Source organism: Hemicordylus capensis, chromosome 15 (genome assembly GCF_027244095.1).
Source record: "Hemicordylus capensis ecotype Gifberg chromosome 15, rHemCap1.1.pri, whole genome shotgun sequence".
NCBI classification, from domain to species: Eukaryota; Metazoa; Chordata; class Lepidosauria; order Squamata; family Cordylidae; genus Hemicordylus; species Hemicordylus capensis.
The window spans coordinates 15,755,768-15,778,711 of NC_069671.1; the positions used below are offsets into that span (position 1 = coordinate 15,755,768).

At 48.3% G+C, this 22,944-nt stretch overlaps 2 protein-coding genes across 4 annotated transcripts in view; one reads left to right on the forward strand and one right to left on the reverse strand.

Annotated features, from left to right (window-relative positions):
* Positions 1-6,363, forward strand: part of SPPL3 (signal peptide peptidase like 3) — a 40,186-nt gene extending 33,823 nt beyond the window's left edge. For both annotated transcript variants that reach the window (XM_053280485.1, XM_053280486.1), the window contains 5 exons: positions 217-323; positions 1,192-1,355; positions 2,106-2,305; positions 4,156-4,265; positions 5,736-6,363. In XM_053280485.1, coding sequence (XP_053136460.1) covers positions 217-323; positions 1,192-1,355; positions 2,106-2,305; positions 4,156-4,265; positions 5,736-5,807 — 653 coding nt within the window. In that variant the 3' untranslated portion in view covers positions 5,808-6,363. The remainder of the gene's footprint in view (positions 1-216; positions 324-1,191; positions 1,356-2,105; positions 2,306-4,155; positions 4,266-5,735) is intronic.
* On the reverse strand, positions 6,322-22,824 carry ACADS (acyl-CoA dehydrogenase short chain). 2 transcript variants are annotated; one of them, XM_053280487.1, is made up of 10 exons: positions 22,685-22,824; positions 19,251-19,414; positions 17,896-18,045; positions 17,567-17,678; positions 16,530-16,681; positions 15,077-15,247; positions 14,124-14,261; positions 13,072-13,167; positions 12,782-12,838; positions 6,322-12,431 (listed from the first exon to the last, which is right to left on the reverse strand). In XM_053280487.1, exons 1-10 carry the CDS (start codon positions 22,725-22,727, stop codon positions 12,279-12,281), a joined length of 1,236 nt encoding a protein of 411 aa, XP_053136462.1. In that variant the 5' UTR covers positions 22,728-22,824; the 3' UTR covers positions 6,322-12,278. The 2 variants fall into 2 exon arrangements, with proteins under 2 accessions (XP_053136462.1, XP_053136464.1); XM_053280489.1 differs by lacking the exon at positions 15,077-15,247.
* Positions 22,825-22,944: the final 120 nt, after the last annotated feature.

Genomic DNA, 22,944 nt, shown 5'->3' on the forward strand with positions numbered 1-22,944 from the left:
TGATGCCAGATACAGATAACCCTGGACAGATGCTTGTCGTGGAGCTGGGTGCTTGAGGTGTGTGTTGTAGCCCCTGGAAACATTCCCTGGGTTTAAACCGGATACCTTAGTTGTCATTTTTATTTCCAGGAAATTACACTGCCCATTGCCACAGGTTTGATCATAAATAACCTTTGTCTTCAACAGTGATCTAACTCTTGTGTTTCTCGGTTCCAGCTCTGGCGATGGGCCTGTGTGTTGCGATGATAGCCTTTGTCCGGTTGCCGAGCCTCAAGGTTTCCTGTCTGCTGCTCTCAGGGCTCTTAATTTATGATGTCTTTTGGGTGAGTTGCCTACCTCGTTACTTGTTCTTCTGACCCCAGAGGTTGGGTTGGCAGTGTTCATCCCTTCGGGCATTTCCGTATCATGTCACTGGTCATCTTGCCATGGATCTGAAGGCACAACCCATTTTCTTGCTGGGTCTTGCAGTCATGACTAGAGTAGAAATCACTGGCATTTTAGACTGTAGGCCCTCTTTCCATGAATGCCTTCTGCTTTTCCATTGGTTCCACTAGCAACTCTTGCCCTCCCTGCCCCCTTTCCATGGGGCTCTTGGAGGCACTAGGTTGATCCATACCTGTGTGATATCTCACTGGTGCAGGCTGAACCACGTGTCTTTCAAGGCGGGACAGCGGCGATAGGCATTCCTCCTTTGGGCAGTTAGCCTGTAAAATGCCTCCTTTTGACCATTTGCTCAACACCCTCATGGCTTAACTCTGCTACTAACTTAAGAGTTTCATGGGGTTTAGGATCTTTTAAAGTATGCTTGTTCTTGCTGGCTCCGGACTCGTATGGCCATTGCTGTTCTTGCTGCTGCTCTTACTTTTCCACTAATCTAGTTTTATTTTTGTATGGATTTTAAATTTTGCAAGCTGCCTCAAGCTTGGGCTGAGTGGTGGGATGCAATTATTTCAAATAAGTGACACGTATACCCCTCTTCCCCACTGCATCATGTTTGGGACCAATCTAAGGGTTTAACACACGATTGCTGAGATCCGGCCATGTGAAAACAAGGATTCTGCAAACCCTGTGTCATGTGTTTCCCTGGCCTTGGGAGCCAGCCCATGTTTGTCTCTGAGATGCCAAGCTACATGAGGGAAGAATAGTCTCCCTTAATATGCCCTTCCAACTTAGTGTTGTTGTTCTTTCCAGGTTTTCTTCTCTGCCTACATCTTCAATAGCAACGTGATGGTGAAAGTCGCCACGCAACCTGCTGACAACCCCCTTGATGTTTTATCTCGGAAGCTTCACCTTGGACCAAACGTTGGTCGAGATGTCCCCCGTTTGTCGCTGCCTGGAAAACTCGTCTTTCCAAGGTAGGGTTCGCCGTTTTGAGCCCCGTGTCCATCCTCCTTTTGAGGAGTCCGTCCCTTTTTTTTTTCTTCTGGAGAAATGTATTTGCCATAGAAATGCTATTTTGAAAAGTGTGCACAGGAAACTCGAGGTGGACTGTTTCTTTGCCTTCTTGGAAGCATGCTCCTGACCCGCAGATTAGCCATGCTGCCTTAAAGGTGGTGTGCATCAATGCTGGTCACAGAGGAGATAATGACCTATAAAGCCCTCAACGGCTTGGGTCTAAGGTACTTAAGACCTTCTGCTTCTCTTTAAGGTAGTTAAGAGAGCGCCTTCTTTGTCACGAGCCCTGTCGCCTATTAAGATCATCTGAAGAGGTCTGGTTATGGTTGCCACTGGCTCATTTGGTGGCGACTTGGGACTGGGCCTTCTTTGTGGCTGCCCCAGGGTGCTGGCATTTGCTCCCTGTTGAAAAAGAGCATCTCCTTCTTTGCCTGTTTTTAGGAAGACCCTTAAGATGCACCTCTTTTCCCAGGCCTTTAGCTGAAATTTTAAACGTTTGATACGTTGTATCGACTGAGATGGTGTTTCCTTTTTGTGGATTTTAGCTGTTTATACTGTGTCACATTTGCGGTGTGTTGACATTGCACACTGCCTAGAGATGTCTGTATGAGGTGGTATAGAAATACGATAGCGAGATAATTGTGGGGCGGGGGTGGGCTGTAGGCTCCGCCGCGGCCCTCCCTGAAACCGGGACCCCCCTTGTTCTGCAGCTCCACTGGCAGCCACTTCTCCATGCTGGGCATTGGCGACATCGTGATGCCCGGCCTCCTGCTCTGCTTTGTGCTCCGCTACGACAACTACAAGAAGCAAGCCAGCAGCGACTCCTGCGGCGCGCCGGGGCCCGGCAACATCTCTGGCCGTATGCAAAAAGTCTCCTATTTTCACTGCACTCTCATTGGATACTTCGTAGGTAAGGGCAAGGAACGTGAAGGGGATGCAGCCGGGGAGAGAGGAGAGGGAGCGCGGACCTGGTTCCCGCCCACAGCATGCCCAGATTGTTTTCTGAGTGAGAGGCGGAGGGCTCTGGAACGTATAAGGCAGGGCTTCCCAACCCTGGGTCCTGAGGTGGTGGTGATGGTGATGGTGATGGTGATAGACAACCACTCCCATCATCCCTCGCCATAGTGACCAAAGGGTGGAGGTGGTGAGAGTTGTAGCCCAACGTCTGGGGAAGCAAGGTGGGGCAACTTTGGTGTAAGGTCGGGGGGCTTCTCAAACGTGGCTCCCCATCCTCTGCCCCAATGGCCAAAGGGACTCCAGTCTGGTATAAGCAACGCCAAGGTTATGTTTACAGATGGTGCAGTGGTGAAGCACCTTCATTTCCCCACATACCTTTTAATATTCGCTGCATCTCTCAACGACATGCGAGCTCAGAGGATGAAACGCAGGGCTGCGTGCTTTCTTTCCTCCCATTTCCAGCCACTTCCAAGAGCCTCCTTAGCACTGGTGGACTCTGTAAATTTTTTTTAAATGATGGAAGCATCTTTGCACATCCACAAAAGTGCTGAGCTCGCACACGTCTTTGCAAGCTGCTCAGATATGCTGGGCTCAGCCAGTCAGCACACTTTGAATAGCCTGAAGGGGGTGGGTGGGAAGAGAACCCCCTCTGCCAGTTGACAAACCTGCCTTGCCTGGTGGCCCAGAAGTTACTTTACTCCCCAGAGGTGAGCAGACAAGTAGCTCTTTATAAGGTTGCACTGCAGAGCAGTTGATGTTAAAGAGGTTTGGGGACAAAGGCGGCTGAGAGGAGGAGAAGCTCTTTATAGCCCCAGATACTAGGCCTTTGCAAGGTAACATGACTTGTGCATTAAACAGAACGCGGTTGATTATTTTTATTTAACTGAGGCATCAAAGAAGAGAGGATGAAAATGTTCTATTCAGAATGGGTGCCAAAGACTTTGAATGTGTGGAATTTAAGAGGAACGTTGTCTGGTAAACTCGAGCTCAGAGCATGGACTCGTGCAGGCTGAAAGCAGACTAATTTTTGTATAGCAAATTAGCCTCTGTGACTTGCAGTTGTTTGATGTTTTGAGACTTAAAAGTCCTTTAATTCAGGCTTTGTGTTGAGAGTCTCCAAGCAAAGCGCTGAGAAGTGTTCTGAAGCTTTTGTTCATTATCCTGAGATGAGACATTTTCTGCTTTTGAAAATTAGAGAGCTGTTGGAATTCTGTACAAGATGCCGGATTCATTTGGACATTGCCTGAATCTTCCTTCGTCATTCTTCTTTCCTGTGTATATGGACCATAGGGATGTGCACGGAACTGGCGGGGGCCAGATCGACACCGGGGGTGTGTGTGTCTGCCTTTAAGGGTGGGGGTGCACTCCCCCCCCCCCCCCCCGCTGGCTCTTGGATTCCTAAAAGTCCGTCGGGGCAGCAGTGTACCTCCCTGCCGCCCTGTTGCAGGCGTGTCGAGTACTTCCGGTAAAGGGGACAGCGGGGTGGCAGAGAGATACTGCCCCGACGGACTTTTAGGAAACTGAGTGCCGGGTGGGGGGAGTGCCCCCTCCCCTGCCCTTAAGGGCAGACACACACACCCCTCCGGTGTTGAATGTTCGAACCTGTGCGGAGGCCCATAAAAGAGCCTCCAAACAGGTTCAAGCGGATCCCTAATGGACAGTGGAAACGGCTTGTTCTTCTGAGGGTTGGGGTTGAAGGTTGAGAAGAAGCAAATTTGTCCTCTGAGAAGAACCAGCAGCCAGATGCAGCCCTCGCGGGGGGCCCTGACGTGGTGGCGTCGTCTTCTCCTCCTTCTCCTGCAGGTCTCTTAACAGCAACGGTTGCCTCTCGCATCCACCGGGCTGCCCAGCCAGCGCTGCTCTACTTGGTACCGTTCACCTTATTGCCACTCCTCACCATGGCCTATTTAAAGGTGAGATGGCGGAGAAGCGGGGCTGTGGGAGGGAAGACTTCCGCAGCACCGACTTGGGGGTCAGGGCCCAAGCAGGGCTTCGGGGCAGCGGGGCTTTCAGGGGCACAAACCTCCGCCGTGGGGCCGCACAGGATTCTGAGAGGGGCACCTCTCAGATGGCGCGACGTCGCCAGGTCTCGGACCGGGAGGAAATGCAGAAGCCGGAGACTTGCTTTTGCTTCTTGTCGAGCTGTCTCTGGAGAGTTCCGTTCTGGCTTCCCTCAAGATTGACAGGTAAACCCAGACACGCCTCTTGTCACGAAATTCCTTCTCCAGCTCTTGCTGCGCTCCATCGCTCTTTGCAGCTGGGGATGATGGGAGTCGTAGTTCAGCACCAGCTGCAGAACAAAGGTTGCCTAGCCATGATTTTCAGTACCTTGTGTCTTCGGAACGGGATTCTCCGTTACATTTGTGTTACAACAAATAATCTGTGCTCTGTATTGGACTTTGCCCTGAACATGGCAAAGAACTAACTTTGGATGAGAGGCTGCCTCCTTTTGCATGCTGCTGCTCTGGCATTCAGTTTGGAGTGTGAAAACGGTAGATTTCAGAGTGGGTTTCTCTCCCCATAATTGTCCTATACCGGGGCGCTCTAATGGAGAGAACTATCTGGATTGCATTTTTGGAAAATGGTGTGTCCAGAATGCTGAAGGGCAGGGGAGGCTTGTGAACTCTCCTCTGGGGGTGGCTTCTTTAAGGTAAATGGAGCCGGTGCTCTGTGCCACCCAGCAGCCCCCGTGGTGGGGAATCGCCCCCGCCACTCACCTGGCCGCTGGCGGGGGCTCACCTCCGTGGGAGCCAGGTGAATGGCGGAGGTGATTCCCCACCGCGGGGGCTGCTGTGCGGCATGGAGCACTGGCTCCGTTTACCTTAAAGAAGCTGTCCACCCCCCCCCGGAGGAGAGTTCACGAGCCGCCCCTGCAGAAGGGGTATTGTCACTCACCTGTCAGGTTTTGCAGAATGAGTGAGGTGGACAGGAGTGGGAAGGAGGAGCTTGCGATAGTGCCCCCCCCCGGACAGGGTAGCTGGGGACACACAGTTGGTAGCCACAAGGAGCAGCCTCCCTGCTCTCACTAAAAAGTACCATTAGGGTGAAACTGCTTCAGGGTCCGTTCATTCTGTGATGGCCCAAGTAAGGCTTGCAGAAGATGTGGGCTTTGTGCAGGAGATGGCGCTAATCTTGCTAGGGGCACGTGGCTATCCTAGACAGGGATGCTCACGAAAGGGAAGAAAGAGAGGTCCGTGTGGACTAGAAACTGAAGAGATGAGGAAGTGGCTTAAAGCTGGTGCCAAGCCGTACCAAAATGTGCTGAGATCAGAGTGGGGGCTTAGAGGAGATGAATGAGTGGGGTTCCCTGTTCCCCCACACCTGCAGGCTCTCACTCCCTTTCTCTCTCTCTCTCACACACACCCCTTTTGTTCTTTCTTCAGGGTGATCTGCGCCGCATGTGGTCTGAACCATTCCACTCCAAGTCCAGCAGCTCACGTTTCTTGGAGGTATGATGGAACAGATGGAAAGTGACCAGAACTTCTGCCTTGGTCCTTTTTATTCTGGCGATTTTTGGCTCACAGCTTGGTTGTCTCCTGAAGCTGGGCTGGTAGTTGGGAGCACGACCGGCTTGTGGAACTTGTACAAATGAATGGACTTGTGCGAGGATCGCAAGGAGGAAAGAGCAGCCGCCTGGAGGCCCTTTCCCCCTCCCATCGCCCTGCCTGGAGCTGCGGAGGACCCATTCTGCAAGGGCGGTGGCCTCCCTCCTCTCCTTCCCCCCTTTCCTTTGTCGGTGCCAGACCCCCAGGTGTTCCTGAGGGGAGGAGGCGAGAGACTTGACCGGGAAGCGGCAGAGAGGCATTGAGGAGGAGGAGGAGCAGCTCGTGAACACTAACAGGGGAAAATGGCCGTGGCGCTTGGAGTTCCTTGGCAAACCCCAGGAGTACTTTGGGACCAGTTTTCTGCCGGACTGGAGTTTCAAAGAGAACTGAGACAGAAGGTCTTCTGTCACTATAGCCTCTTGGGTTTTTTTTTTTGTTCTTTGAATTTATTAAATATTTTCTGTGGCGTGAGGTGACTTATTAAATCCACAGACATTGAGTGACTTCTTGCAGTACACAACACAAGGACTTTGTTGTAACCAGTTGCGTCGCCACCCAGATGTCAAGCTGCAGTGAACAAGGGCACGACTTTTATACTCGCGTGCACGCACGTGTGTGTGTGTGTGCGTGCGCGTGCGCGCGTCTATATATGTGTATATAATATATCGATACACACACCCACAGACACACACCCATGCCCATTTATATATATATATAAATATATAAATATATATAAATGCAAAGGAAAAACCTGCTAGGATCATGCTTTGTAGCAGACGGGCTTGCTGTACTTTTTAGCATGTAGAGCACTTTGCTATGGACTTTCTTGTATATGGATCTGCAAATACGTTGCTGTCTCTCCGCCCTCCTCCCCATCCAAAGTGAAGCTTCAGTTTAAAAAAAAAAACGAAACAGTGTAGTATTTTGTACTGCGTGTTCTCCTGGGTTTTAGAAGATGGTTTTGATTTCAATCAATGTAGCAAACTTTGGGGAGGGGAAAAGCGGAAGCCCTGGACCTCCTCGATCCCTCCACGCCTGCCCCCTTTTTATTTGTGGGTTGGTCTTGATTTTACATTTTCTCCATTGCAGGGTTTTAATAGCTCCCTTCCTGACCCAATGCATGTATTATAGCAGCTGTCGTCTCTGTGCGTTCGGATCATAGTAATGTATGACTTGTAAATACATTTTTTCTATTTTCTATTTTTATTTTATTTTTTTGGTTTTGGTTTTTTTTTGCGCATTGTTCCATTAGTGCACTGTATTTTTCCCCATTCCCTGCCCTTTGAGAAAAAAGAGAGAGAAAAAAACCCCTGTCCTCTGCTGTTGTGATTGGTCAGAGCTTGTGATGACTGCTTTGTACCTGGGAGTCTGTTAAAATGTGGACTTTTCTTAACAATCTGTCCTGGCTATGTTATTTTAACTGTGAGAAATCAGCTGTCTTGAAGGTACTAAGAGGATCTTATCTTCTCTTTTTTTGCAAACTGGGTGAAGGCCTGTGGAGTTGAAATTCCGGGTATCAAAGGGGATGCCTTTTAATTTAGCCCTGCCTTTGTATTCTGAGGCCTGCAGCCCTAACCCATTAAATTTAATGTCCTTTCCCAAATGTTTTTCGGGGAGGGCAGTTTTCATACCCTCTTTGAGGCAGTGACATAGGACCAGAAGCTATTAAATAATAGAAGCCTCATAGTTTTCCACGCAAACTTTCAGAAGTAAAAGCTGAAATGGTCATTTCTTTTTCAAAAAAAATTGGAGCGTTCATGTGAATATCTTTTGTGAATCATGCTGCACTCTGAAAAGTCTGAGTTCAGATTTGGCTGGCTAGTTTAAACTGATTTTGGAAACATCTGTGTATACACACACACTCACTAAATCAACTCAGGTCAAAGTCCAACTTATTCTGAAATTTCCTTGTCTCTTACTTCATTTCTTTTCTGTCCATCTTGTAGAAACAATTATTTTTGTGTGTGAAAGGGGTATTGTTTTAGCAGACATGCAGAGGAATCTCATTTGCACAGATCACAGCTCTTGGATGTAAAGCTTTTTATTTTGGGGGGAAATACTGTAATGGGGTTAATATGTTGAGTTTGTTCAGTTTGGCAGGAGTTAACTTGGCTTTCCTAGTGGACTGCATTTGTGTATTACAAAGTATTGAGGGTCCATTTGGTTTGATTATTTGCAAAGAGGGAAGATTTTTATTAAGGGAACAGCACAGTCATTTGTGATATGTAACTCTGTCTCAGACCTCCCTAAATCTTGTACTTCAAATACTTAATTTGCATGTTTCATTCTAATATTTGCTTGCTTTGCATAACCCAACATTCAAAATGTCAGTAAGTGGGTGGGAGGGAGGCTCTGTTGCTGCTGGGTGACAGGACCACAGCTGTTGGATATGGGCCCGAGAAGGTCGTGATCACTGTGAGGTGAACGGAGGGGAGGGCTCGGAAGCTCCAGCTAGAAGCCCTGTTCGAACCCTTCCTAGACACTTCCTGTAGGGGTAGAGTTTTGTATTTTGAATGAAATGCATTTGTGGATTTTTAATCCCTTTCCTCCAAAAACTTCACGTCTGATTTCACCTTCAGGTATCACCTTGGATGTTGGTAAGATAGAACAACTACTTGTCTAAAGATTTGTATCGAATTATTGGTGTTGGCGTGAGGATGTTACATTTTTTTCGTCACATTTAGAACTGATGTGTAATGCCTGAAGTTGTAGCAAGGGAACTCGGAGGCCTTGAGAGTATAGCAGTTTTTACTTTGTGGTTTTCCTGCCCCTATTCCATCATCGACTGTGACGAGCAAAAACCTAAAAAACTTGGGTGGGGGGCGGGGAAGGACACAGAGAGCACATCTAGATGCAGCTTTATGACTCGCATAAAACGTGCTGGGAGATTGTGAAAAGACTCCTTCCCACCGGCTGCTATTTTGTCAGTGTTGAATTACATAAACAGCACTGTCAAAGTCTATTCTATTGTACTGGAATCTGACCCAGTTATTGTAGAATAATTAATGCCCCAGCATCTTGTAGAGTACCTATTAATTTACTGCCTGTAGTTCTTTGAAAAGAGTGGGGGGAAATCTATAGCCAGCTAAAGCTGGGGAAATTATAGGTGTTTGAGGCATTGATTTGCAGTGCCTGATTTCTTCAGAAATGTTTAAATATGTTGTAATACTTAATCTCTCTCTATTGGCCAATATCAAGGGGAAACGGCAAAAATTTATACTCTGACAAATTCTCACTGGGCTGTGTAAAAATAACAGCTCCCGCTACCTGCTAACCATTAGGTGGCATTTGCTGCTTTGACTGCCTTGTGGGAGGAAGCAGTTTGAGAGTTCATGTTTTCCAGTCTGTAACATTAAGTACCTGTTGTGAATGGGATCTGAATTAAAGTGTATTTTAACAGATCAGAACTTCAGACCTTTTCCCCTTTACAGCTGGCACTTGATGTTATAATAGCAATGCCCTTGGCAAGTTTAACTTTGAGCAACCAAGCCCTGTCTTTTTAAGTTCAGTGCATGCATTCTGCTAATCATAAGCATTGGTTAGCGTGCTTCTCATAGATCTCAATAGCCCGGTAATGCCGGGGTCCCCAGGTGTGTGTGGCCTACCACCCCAGCCACAATGGCCAGAGGCTGGCAGTGATGGGGCTTGTAGCCCAACATCAGCTGGGGACCAAAGGCTGGGAACACGTGGCAAGTCGGGATTCCTGTCTTGATGTTGCAGATGGCAGGTCTGTGTGGGGTTGTGTGGCTTCATGGTTTGTGAAAACAGGTGCTGGGATTTCCAGTTTGGGGAGAGATCACAAGCTCAGCACCAGCTTCATGTGCAGAAGATCCCAGGTTCCGTCTCCAGCTGTGATTAGGGGAGAAGCCTGTCTGACCCTGGAGAACTACTGCCAGTCAGGATAGAGCAAGAGCTCCCAACCTTTTTTAAACAATTGAACCCCTTTTGTCACAAACTTCTCATTCAGGTACCCCAGAGAGAGAGAGAGAGCGAGTGCACACACAAATTAAAATGTTGCATTTATGAGATGGGTTACTGAGTTGGGTTGCATTTGCTTTTACCAAAAAACAAACAGAACCAGGCTCTGAATTTGCCCAGAACCAGACCTTGGATTTGCAAGCAAGCAAAAGAGGTAAGGAAAGAGAAAGGATTGCTGAGCAGACTGGACTGTTCGACACATTAAGTGCTTGTTGCTCCTTAAATGTGTAACTTTGGCTTTGTAAAGGGTATTCTCTCTGTGTATATCCTGGAGGACTTTTAATAATCTCTGTAGCTCCCAGAAGCATCACTGGTAAGACCATGGATCTAAGGCAGTTCTAGAGAGCTAAAGAGAAAATGTCTGGGTAAATGTGTGCCAGATGTACAGTACATGAGCCATTGGAAACAACAATTGGAGATAACTTGCTCACCAGCAGGTCCCTATTGGCAAAGCAGCCCTTGAGTGTATGCCACCTTAGCTGTTAAAAACTGCTTCAGTTGAGTGGGGAAGCCAGTGTAGGCTGAACCCAAACTAGGCAGGCTTGATGACAAGCTGAAGTGGCATGATTGTGAATCGTAGAAATGTTTGATCAGATCTAATCAAGTTTGATTTCTTTTAAGAGAGGTGTGTTGCCCATCTCAATGAAGTAACATAACGCCGTGGTGTGGTAAAGAGAATTTGTAGGAGAAGCCTGCTCTGGGAAGAGGACAAGCAGACCTGAGAAGATAGCCAACTTTTATAAAAAGACTAATTTCTTCTTCAAACGAACAGGAGGAGGGGGAGATTGTAGGGGATGGTATCTCTTTAGGGGAGAAGTCCGAGTGTCTGTGTGACTTTGTTTCTCTTTTGCTTGGAGGGAGTGGGAGGAGCCAGCTAGGGCTGAGGAGAGTCACACCTGGTGGGAGGAGCCACATTCCTGTTGAGCCAGGTTGCCTCAGTTTGAAGCCTACTCTCTACATAAGAGGTGGCGTCCAGGGGAATTAGTGACCAGGAATTAACAAACAGGTATCATAGGGGTTTAGCAGGGAGGTGTGTGAGAGAGCTTGAAAGGAGCTCCTCTTGATCACATGGAGCCCAGCGGGAAGAGAAGGTAAGTACTACAGTTTAAACTGTTGAATATTCTAAACAGCCACAGAACGAGTCATGAAGGTAGAAAGCCAGTTGGGAAGGCAAAGCTTCCTAGTGTATTGCACAGTGTGTTGCATGTATGACTATCTGCTTGATGGGCAGAAGTCATGGGGGTGTGCTTGGTGCAAGGAGCTCCTGACTCTCAGAACAAGTTTGTTCCCTCAAAGCCAAGGTGGCTAATCTGGAGAAGCTCGGAGAGGTACGAGGACAAGACTTTCGGGGCTGTGATAGAGGCATCCCACTCCCAAGCTGATGCCTCATCCACCGTCATGGAGCCTTGCCTTTTTGCTTCAGGCCAAGCTAGGCTAGCACTCTGTCTTCAGTAGGAAGCCACTGACTGTCTCTGGCAATGGCCTTTTCCACATTGTTTATCCTCAGCTTCTGGTTTTTAGAAGGATTCTGCCTTTGCTGGTAAGGAACCTTCCACAATCATGGTTAATAGCTACAACAAGTGAACATACAGCATCTGTTGTACAACATTCTTGTTACGTTTCTCAGTGGGGAAAGGTAGGAGGCAATTATGAGATGGTGAAATTATGGTGGACCAATATTTCACTAGCAGGATATTACTCCTCCCACACATACACACACCCATCCATGTTCTGGTAGCCTCTAATAAGTTGTTAAGTGTTCCGATTTAATAGCTGCAAGCTGTGTGGGAGTCAAACAACCTTTACAGGAATCTCAGCTTGTCTTGCCTAATCTACTTGCTAAAGGAATGAATGGGCTCCTATGCACTTGTAGGGCACACCTCCCACCACTTGTCCTAAACAGGCTGGCTTGGATGCAGAGGTAGTTGTGGTAATCGGATAAAGCAGGAGACGGCACTTAAGTTTCAGTAGCTTACACTGAAGAAAGTACAACCTTCATTCATTGGGCTGTACAGATCACCACTCCTCTCCCCCGGGGACCTGGCTTCTTCTGCTACAGTAGGTGAGGGTAAAGAGCGCTTAATTATTTCACACACAGAAGTGTCTACCACCTGGAAATTCATTAAGGGTGGCGTGCAGGAATCAAACATAAGGTAGTGCAAATTATTGGGTGGATGATGTCTGCAAGGCACTTATTTTCTGGTGGTTTTAAACACTCAAACAAACTCGACTGCCAGAGCACATGGCTTCCTAAAAGAATGCTTAGGGCTCTGCCTCTCTCTCTCCCCCCCTAAATGTTTGACACTTCTGGCAAGGACCGACATTCTCTCTTCACAACCGTCATCTGAGAAATACTTTCTCACAAAGTGCAGGCAGTAGGAGGCACTTTAAGGGCAAGTCTCTTCACCCATGGTACTCTTTCAGCAGCTGCCCCGCAATCACCAGCCTCTGGATCTCACTGGTTCCCTCGTAGATCTCTGTAATCCGAGCATCACGGTAGTGGCGTTCTGCTGGCATCTCTGTCACGTAGCCCATCCCGCCCAGGATCTGGATAGCCTAGAGAAAAACAGTCATGTCACCTCAGGGAACATCTCTAGAGATGATGCACATTGTCCTCATTTGATTTTCGTTCGTCTGAGCGATACCCATTTCTAGAGTAGGTTTAGTTGGACCAGCCTTTCACTCAGTTTTATTGTTGAGCCATTTCCCACTCTGCAGGATGGCTTCTGTTTTTTGTTCCTTATAGGCCAGCTCCAAATAAGTGCCTGTCTGCAGGGTGGGGCAGTGGAGGGAGCTCTGCTGTTGCCAGTTGATAACCTCCTTCCTCTTCACCAGAACAAGGGGAGCTTATTCCAGAAAGCTCTTGGGAGAAACTGAGGCACAGCTGCTCTTAAAAAGGGACTTACCTGATGGGAAATGGCCGTTGCAGCCTCTGATGCAGCAAGTTTGGCCATGGCCGCTTCCTGTTTTGAAAAGAAATGAATGTGATGGCAATACTCTGGGAACAGGCAAACTCGATTAGCCACCCCATGAACCAGCTGCCACCAGCACCCAGTTCTTAGGCACCATGTTTACTTGCAAGGCCTGAATGCACAGGTCTCTCACATGAAGATCTGGGAGACTTGATAGTGGTAGAGATGCAGCAAGATTTCTGGGGCGCCCGCAAGAAGCTCACAGCTATGAAGATGGGCATTACCTTGGTGTAGGGCTTTCCATTGTCTTTCAGCATGGCGGCTCTCCAGGTCAGCAGGCGAGCACCCTCAAGGGCCAGTGCCATATCTGCCAGCTTGAACTGCAGACACAGGACAGCAGAGGGATGCTCAACACGCTCCATCTATCTTCTACACATGCCAATAAATCACTTTAACAAGGGAAGAACCGAAACCCACCCAAATTCTGGCAAAATACGAAGCCCATGTGGAGAAGCAACCACCTCAGCGAGCAAAGTTTGGATCCCATTAACGAAAGCGAGTGGCCCAATGAAATGAACTACACTCTTGTAGTTTTCACAGGAGAACTTCCCAGTGGATTTTGCCCTGTGTTAATTAGGGGGAATGAGTACCTCATTGCCCGGGTTTTTTGTTTTGCCTTAAGTTAGCAAATGACAAGCTGGGGGGGTTGTTTTGCTTTTTGGAGCAATGACCACCAACTGGTGGCCTTAATGGAGTCTCATGTCCCACAAGAGATTTTTCATTGTATCCTAATTGTTCTTTGGCAAGTTTAACAAAGAAAGTCACAAGTATGCAACTCACTTATACAATGAGGGGAATTCCATATCTGGCAACGAGATTTGACAAAAATAAGTTTAAAACTCAATACTTCCCCTATCCGAAGGGACCATGAATTAACTAACAGTACAACCAACCAAACACACAAAAATTAAAAAATGGAAACATACCACTACAGTAAGAACAATTTCCAGGGTGGGGGTGGAGAAGAGAAGACATATAATCAAAGAAAGGTTGGGGGAAATAGGAAAAAATCCTGGCCCTCGATGAAAAGCTGGTAGGAAGGGTGCCAGTCAAATCTTTCTCTGTGGGGCAGGGCTGCATGACCTTGGTCCTCTGTTGGACTACCAACTCCAATCATCCCCAGTGGCCAATAGTAAGGGACAAAGGCACTGCCCCCAGAGGGGAGGCCCTCCCTTGCATGGCCAGCCAGTGAGCCCCGACGGAGGTGGTGCATGCAGTTCTCTTCTAGGGCAGGTGGGCTTATTACTGAGACTCCCAAGATGGCCGTCCCCAGTACCTGAACAGCCTGCAGCTTAGTGATGGGAGACCCGAAGGCCATCCTCTTCTCTGCATAGTCCACAGCGCAGTCCAGCGCTGCCTGAGCTATTCCCAGGGCCTGCGAAGCAATGCCAATCCTGCCCGAGTCCAGGGTTTGCTGAGAGGAAGAGCAGGGAACAGAAAACAGGCTTGTAACAACTCCAGCCACAGCAGGAAGAAAAAGCAGTCACTGGGCTTTGTCAAAGACAAAGGAACAAAGATACTTCAGACAGCGGTTAGAAAGACAGAGGGGCACTCGCGCTATCCAATCCCTGTTGCCAGCCGTGGGCAGAGGAAGTAAAGAGCATGCCCAGCATGTGAAAAGGTGGCGAGTGTATACTTGCCATTTCCTAGCTGGCTTTTTGCAGCAGAAGAGCAGGAGATGGTGGTCGTTAGTAGGTACTGGGGGGCACCACAGGGCTGATGAGGAAGGCTGCTGGCTTTGCACCCCTTCTCCACCACGTCCTATGGACACCCATGCTCATTACTTTTAAACAAGCCCCTTACGACCAACAAGCAGACTGGCTTTTATTTGAAAACTAGAAGAATGTTCTTATAGTGTCAGCTTTATAATAGATTCTTGTTCTTCTTATAACTGTAGTTCTTGTCTTCATGTTTAATTTTAACTGCTTTGAAAAGAATGTTAGAGCACTATACTAAGATTTAAAATAAATATTAAAAGGAGCAGCCCAAGGCTGGCAAACGTAAGGCATAAATGAGCCCTACATCACTTGATATGTATCCCAAGTAAGACTCCATTTCTCACCCTTTGGAAGACCAACAGGTTTCTCATCCCTCCCCATGCCGCCAAGAAGCTGATAGGCCCCACTCTCCCACACTTGTCCTTTTCATTGCAATGGGACTACTTTGAGGAATTTCCCGCAGTGTGTCAGCCACACACCCCCTGCCCCCACCATTCAAGACGTCACTCACCATGGCGATTTTGAAGCCCATTCCCTGCTCCCCCAGCAGGTTGCCCTTGGGGATGCGGCAGTCTTCAAAGATAAGGTTTGCGGTTGACGATGCTCTGATGCCCAGCTTGTCCTCTTTCTTGCCCAGAGACAAGCCCGGGGTTGGCATTGGGACGAGGAAGGCACTAATACCCTGCAACCAAAACACCACCGCTACCCCAAAGCTCTCACAGCTGTCCACACACAGAGAAAGGCTGGCCTGCCATGGAACATGCAATTCACCAGCTGCTCAGGAAGCCTCCCAGGTCTGTTGGGAATTCACTGCCACAAGATGTGGCAATCGCCACTGCTTTAGCAGATGTTTTAAAAAAGGGAATGGAGGAGCCATCGATAAAATGCTATTAGCTGTGCTAATCAAGTGGTACCTCCATTAATAGAAGCAGTCTGCCTTGGTGTGCCATGGATGAGGGCTGTTGCCTTCACGCTTCCCACAGGGGCATCTGGTTGGGCCGCTGTGAGAAGATGGACACTTGACCTCATCCTTCTGACCCCTGCTAACTGGGCCAAAGAGGCACCTTGTGAACGTGGCGATTCTCTTTATTGAGCAGAAGGAGAGCAACTGGCCCTATCCATCCCCAGCACAGCATCCCTCCAGTGGCTGCTGCTGGTGTCTATCTTATGTTTCCTTTTAGACTGGGAGCCCTCTGGGGACAGGGATGCATTCAATTAATTAATTATTTCTCTATGTAAACCTCTCTCACCTGGGAATGTTTATCTCAGTTTTCGGTTCTGAACTACCAACAGGGAATCTATTAGTACGTGACCACCAGCTGCGGGTGGTCGGTACCATCCGGAGGGATGAATGCTCATGGTGATTTTTGACAAGGTCTACATTGCAATAATTTCAGCTTTCACCATATTATCATGCTTTTATCATCCTGACCATCAGGTCTGTAGCACACAACTTTACAATTAATTATTATTATTTATTCGATTTTTCTACTGCCCTTCCAAAAATGGCTCAGGGCGGTTTGGGTGTTTTAAAAGCTGTTTTAATTTTAAAAAACCTGTTGTTAAAAATTATCAATGTGGTCAGAAGAATGGAAATGAGAACTGGTAGGAATGTCCTTCAAAGATTACTCCATGGAGAGAGTTACCCTGACCATAACCTTTTCCTCTGAGCAAGAATGACTGCAGTTCTGCCCTCATTGTTTGGGAGCACAGATAAAGAAGGGGCGATCGATAACACACAGAGCTGTAAGTACAAGAATGCTATCACCTATTTTCCATCTTTCAGGGGGTAGCCGTTTCCAAAAATCCCTATGAGCATTTGTCCCCCAGGATGGTACCAATGGCCAAAATGTGTGGGCCTGGCTCACACATAGATACATTTATTGTGGTCATAGACCTGCAGTGCTCATATAGGATGCTTCCTCCCAAGCCAATGCTGACCGTGAAGCACCTCATGCACTCACCTTATGTTTCAGGGATTTGTCTGTGGTGGCAAACACTACAGTTGCAGAGGCATCCCAGGCGTTGGTGATCCAGGCTTTGGTGCCATTCAAGACCCATTCGTTGCCAACGAGCTGGGCAACCGTTGAAGCAGCTCCAGCATCGCTGCCGTTCCCTTGGCAAGACAAAATCAAAACTGACTGGGATGGGCCAAAGATGCCCCACTTCCAAAAATTTCGGGCAAAGCAAGCCTAGCACCTTGGGTCATTTCTGGGTTCGGTTTTAGCAAAGAGCAGGGGAAATTCCAAACATTTTAACGATTGGTACAAATGCCCAGGACCGTGTTGTTAGTAACACGAAAAGTCCCAAACATTCCGAGCTGAGCTTTGGCTGCCATCTTGGGGGAAAAGCAGCCCAAAGTAATTTCCCACATATATCTCACAAACCCTTGTTCTGACAGGAAAATATTAAATATGAAAACTGCATCAAATTCTTTATTTAAAAAGTGTGTGAAATTCAATGTAGAATTCAACTCACAGTTTGGCTGCAAAAGTATAGGTTTATATGAAATGCTGCATGGCAACCTTCCCACCCCCACCCCACTATTTGTCCTAAAATGACTGAACTGAAATGTCTCCCTCATGAAGAGATGTGCTTCATTCATGTGCTCTGCGGGTTTAGTATAGGGATGGAACGCAGCTTACTCCTGTGGCCTCAGAAAGTAGAACAGCTGGTGAGACGGGCCAGTAGTCAGGAGGTGGGGTTGCCAGGCCTTGCCCCAGACAATCAGCCTCCCCCCCACTCTCTCTCACACACACACCCTTGTGCCTCAGTTTTCATTATGACAGCAGCAGTGTACAGATTCCTTAGGGAAGTTTTGGACTGCATTTTGGCACTTGGAATACACAGCTTCAGTCCGGTTTTATAATGCCTCTCTCATGCTCCATGATCAGTTACTCCTTTAGGTTAGGTATACCAGAGATGTCCATCCTCACAAACCACGCACACAACTTGCAGGACAAAATCACCCTCCAGGGGAGCGCCTGAACACCCAAGTTACCTGGTTCACTGAGAGCAAAGCAGCCAATTTTGTCCCCATTTGTGAAGGGAGTGATCCACTTGTGCTTCTGCTCTTCAGACCCAAACTTTAAAACTGGTCCTAAATAGAGGGACTGAAAAGACAAGACAGTTCCTCTCTTAATCTCCTGGTTTGCAACCCACCAGGACCATTTCCCCAAGCAACCAGCTTCAAACAGATCTACCCCTCCAAAGCATGAAACTCTCCTAGGCCAGACACATCAAATCAGGTGACCCCAAAAAGCAGAAGGCGACCTTACAGGATTCTGGACTAGATAGGCCTTGGGCCTGACCCGGCAGGGCTGTTCTTACATTAGTGACACTCATGACAACTCCCGTGGACGCGCAGCCTCGGCTGATCTCCTCCACGGCGATGGAATAGGCCAAGTAATCCAGTCCAGCTCCTCCATACTTCTCAGGCACGTCCATCGCTAGCAGCCCAAGACTCCCCATTTTCTTGACCTGGAGGCATGGGGAGGAGAAGCAGCTGATGATTTCCGTTAAAAACCAAAGCAACAACAACAAAACAAAGCAATTAATTGGGGTTATGTTTGTCCTCCCCATCCAGTATGGGAAGCAGGACCCCAACATTTTGAAGCTGCACACGCTTCACTTGTGCATACGTGCTTAACAACTCCAAGACAAGTCTCCCAGCTGTTCCTTTCCCTTCTATGTTTTCCGCCATTTTTTGAAGGTCATGTTTCTGAAAATTGCAAAAATATCCCCACTTTGGCCACTAAAATCAGCATGGTGGTAGGCTCCCATACTTTTTAAACTGCATTTGTCCCATGGGTGTGGAGGTGCTCAACAACTACAAGAAAGATGTCCTGTTTCTTTCTCTTCTATATGTAGTTCTGATTTTACCTGTCGGTATTTTGAAAAATACCTCACATTCCTGCAGTATGTGTCCTATGCAGTAAAGATAGATTGCACAAACTGCAAACTGATAATGTACTACAAACTATGCAATAAAATTACAGTGGAAAGGAAAACCACCTTTCCAAAGAACTTCTGCTCAAGGCAATTTACAATAAACTATGAAACAAGTTCCCAAACCAGTGGCATTAAAATAACACACAAGCTGGCTGATAGTTTCTCTGGGCATAGGAAACTGCCTAATGTGGAGGCAGGCACAGAAGTCAATTTCTTGGGGGCGGGGGGTGTTATTTAAAAACAACAACAAAAAAACCAAGTTTCTAGTCCCTGTTGTTGCAAATATAGGCTTGAAGCATGTGTGCAAAGCCTGGTAACACCACAGAAGTTAGGAGGGCTCTGGAATAAGCCGCTAAGAGGAAAGTCTTTGCAGAGGCTCCTTGCCTTCCTCATGAAGAACAGTTTACACCATAATTAAGAAATCTGAAGAACTAGAAAAACTGTGCCATCGCATGGATTTAGATAGGTAGCAGAATTCAGCTTCTCTGGGTGTAGAATTTCGGTTTGGGTTTTAAGAACTCAATACGGTTTTGCTCATAGCAAGCAAACATGAACGGGAGAGGTTCTGCTCAATTTGGACAGCATTAAGACTCACAACTAGTCAAAATATAATCATGTTCCAGGAGGCCAAGCAATTTGGCCAACACCTGCTCCTCTATTTGATGAGTTTCTCGGATACAACAGGCCTTTCTGACTCCACCTGTATGCCGAGCACCTCGACAAATCACACTCACCTGTTCCGCAGGAAAGCGGTGCTCTTTATCCAGCTGAGCAGCAATGGGGACCAGCTCCTTCTCGGCAAAATCGCGGCACGTCTGGCGGAGCATCTGGTGCGTCTCTGGCAATTCCACTGCCTGGTATACAGTGTGCAGTTGTCGCAGATGCTGAAAAGTCCATGCTGCAATGGAAAAGCACAAGGAAGGAGGTGGGAAAGAGCCTCCACTTGGACCTAGGGGATGCACACTGTGCTGCTGAACCATGTCTGCAAAGGGACAGAAAACTTTGAGCCATGTTAGGCAAGGGTTTTGCAAGGATTCTCCAAGCACCAGCTCCCATACAAGTGGATGGATGATCAGGCCGGCCTAGACTGCAGTTCTGACACTGCCCCTTTCCATCAGGGGCCAAAGTCCTGAGTATAGGACCATGGAGACAAAGGGGGCCTGTTGACTGCAAACTCCCTACCTAACCTCACCCTCAGAAGCCGTTTTACCACACCCGCCCTGCCTCCAGGCATAGTTTTACAGCCTCCACCGGGGACAGCAATACTGCCCCACTTCAAAGCAGGGGCAAACATTTAATTGCATGTTAAAAGACAATTTCTCATAAGACAGAAGAGAACTGTTTGCAGAGGAGATGCAATCTGGGAGGAGCACACGCCCAGAGCCTGCATGCCAACCAAGGAGAAAGGTGAAGAGAGCCTTGCGGCCTGCCCAAAGCCCCCTCACCCACCAACACTGGGCAAAAGGCTCCATCACCTGCTTCCTGACCAGTCTTGCCAAATTTGCATCCTACTGGTCTCCTAACAGCTGCGGCTCTCTGGTTCCATAAGAACAACCCTGCTGGATCAGGCCCAAGGAGGCCCATCTAGTCCAGCATCCTGTTTCACACAGTGGCCCACCAGATGCCTCTGAGAAGCCCACAGACAAGGGGTATGTGAATGCCCCCTCTCCTGCTGTTGATCCCCTGCAACTGCTATTGAGAGGCGGCATGCCTCTGAGGCTGGAGGTGGCCCACAGCCACCCGACTAGTAGCCATTGATAGACCTGTCCTCTGTGAATCTGTCTAAACCCCTTTAATGTCATCCAAGTGGGTGTCCATCACCATATCCCATGGCAAAGAAATCCATAGATTAATTATACACTGTGTGAATTGGGTGGCCAGATATAATTGTAGGATCATTGCAGCTGGGGGTGCTGGGAGTTGTAGTCCAACACCTGGGGACCTAACCTTGGGAATCTAGGGCTTCATCAAGTCATGCTTGGTTCCGGCCCACCAGGACACTTAAGTTGTGCACCTCTGGACTACACACTACTTCACCATGGCCTCATCTATGTATTACTACCCCAGAGGCCCTCTTGGACAGCCCGGCTGGGTCACGCCACACAGACCAAGAGCCTCCTCCCTACAAAGAGAGTAGCCGGGAAGCAAAGTCTAGAAATGGTTCCTTTTAAGCTCCAGTGTGTGGCAAACCCCATGCCTGCAGGAAGCCCACAAACAGGCCCCGAGGAGGCAACAGCCCTCCTTATTTCGTGCAACCAACCCCCAGTACTCCGAAGCAGGCTGCCTCTGAACATGGCAATTCGATTCTTAGCTATCTTCACTAAGAAGATATCATCTTCTTCTGCACCCACCTAGTCCAGCAACACCTCCCCAGCAACAGCCAGCCAAAGGCTTCTGGGCCCTTGCATGCAGCCTCCATTTGCATTAGGGTATTGAGAGATGGAACCTCCACAAACCAAGGCAGTCTATCACAGCCACAACTCCTCCCGCACTCCGTCCCAGCTTTGCATGACGCAGGCTTCAGCCAGGGGGCCAAAAAAAAGCAAGGCCCGTCCCAAGCAGCTGCCCACATCGTCTCCCCAGGAGCTTTGACTTCCAGGCTGGGTTGCCCTATTAAAAGAAAACTGCACCTTTAATCTTTTGCTGGGTTGATTTTGCAGTTGCTTTTGTCCTTTTCTTTTTTAATAGTTGACTGATTTTTTTTTTTTTAAATGTACAAAGTTTAAGTTTTCGCCATCCACTGCTGGGTTTATTTCTAGAAGTTTAGTGTTTTTAAGGTTCTACCTGCACAATTTTTTTTAAAAGGGTTTTTAGAAGTTTAGTGTTTAGCTAACTGGACAAAGAGGCACCTTTTTAATGTGGTGATTCTCTTTATTCAGCAGGGGGAGAGCAAATGGCCCTCTCCGTCCCCAGCACAGGACCTCCAGTGACTGTTGCTGGTGTCTATTTTATGTTTCTTTTTAGATTGTGAGCCCTTTGGAGACAGGGATCCATCTTATTTGTTTGTTATTTCTCTATGTAAACCGCCCTGAGCCATTTTTGGAAGGGCAGTATAGAAATTGAATAAACAAACAAATAAAATGGTCCCCCTTGCACACATCTGGAGGAGGGGCTGCAGGAAAAGCAGCCAGAGGGGAGCCCCCCCCCAGTTTGCTCCCCTCGCCACTGCCTCTCTTGGACATTGCCCAGGCCCCCCCCCCCGCCTGCTAGGATTGCCAGATGCCCCTCATCACGCAGGATCATGTCCCTCATTCTGGTGGTGGGGAGAGCTGAGCAGCTGCTTCTTCTGAGTTTTGGGTCGCCAAGTGGCCAAACTCGAATATGTTCCAAATAACAACAACAATGCTGGCGTTATTCAATAGCCTGTTGTGCAAGTCCATATAGCCAGTGCGGTGTAGTGGTTAGAGTGTTGGACTAGGACTGGGGAGACCAGAGTTCAAATCCCCATTCAGCCATGAGACTTGCTGGGTGACTCTGGGCCAGTCACTTCTCTCTCAGCCGAGCCTACTTCACAGGGTTGTTGTGAAAGAGAAACTTCACAACAGTATTCACAACAGTACTACAGTATGTAGTACCCCGTTCTGGGCTCTTCGGAGGAAAAAGCGGGATAGAAAATGTAAGTAAACAAACAAACAAACAAACAAACAACTATATTGTCTGGATAAAACAAACCCGTCAATAACGGCTGTTTGTGCAAACAAGGAATAATAATAATAATAATGTCTGGATAGAACAAACCAGTCAATAACAGCTGTTTGACTGTGCAAACAAGGAATAATAAATAAACAAACAATAATGCGGCTGTTTGTGCAAACAAGGAATAATAAATAAGTAAGTAAGTAATATACGCCAATGATACTCAGGCTCCTGACTACCACTGCATACCCCTCCCAGCCCCACAAGCCAGCCCCCAACCCCCAAACGTGTAGCCCTCTCTTTCTGGCAAGGAAATGCTGGCCACCCTAAGCCCCCTCGCCTCCTCCGCCCCACGGCTCGCCCTCCTCGGGCTTCCCTCCCCACACAGGAGAGCCCCCGAGCCCACTACTGCCCCCCCCCCCCCCAGTTCGCTCTTGGTACGCTCCAGCTCCCCCCCCCCCCCGGCCAGGGGCGCCGCGGCGCGTACCAAGAGTGCCTGGCGGGGGCAAAGAAAGTTTCCTGCCGGACTCACCAGCCGCGCCGCGTCCCCGCAGAAAAGCCGCCGCCGCCGCCATGCTGGACTGGGGAGGCCTGGAGGACGGCAGCGACTCCGCCTCGCTCTTCTCCACCAGCCGGGCGGCTTCTGCCTCCTCATTAACATTAATGAGCTCCCCGCCCACGGCCTGCCCTCCTTTTTTATTTTTACTTTTTGGTGGAGATAAATTTAAAAACACAAACACCAACACACACAGAGTATCAAACTCACTCCTCAAGCAACAGCTCCCCAGGCCT

Coding starts and splice junctions, on each gene's coding strand:
- ACADS (XM_053280487.1), bottom strand. CDS start 22,727: ATGGCGGCGGCGGCGGCTTTTCTGCGGGGACGCGGCGCGGCTG. Junction 16,682..17,566: donor CTTTGCTCTCAGTGAACCAG/GTAACTTGGGTG, acceptor TGTCTTGCCAAG/GGAACGGCAGCGATGCTGGA. Junction 12,432..12,781: donor CAACGGCCATTTCCCATCAG/GTAAGTCCCTTT, acceptor GTTTTTCTCTAG/GCTATCCAGATCCTGGGCGG.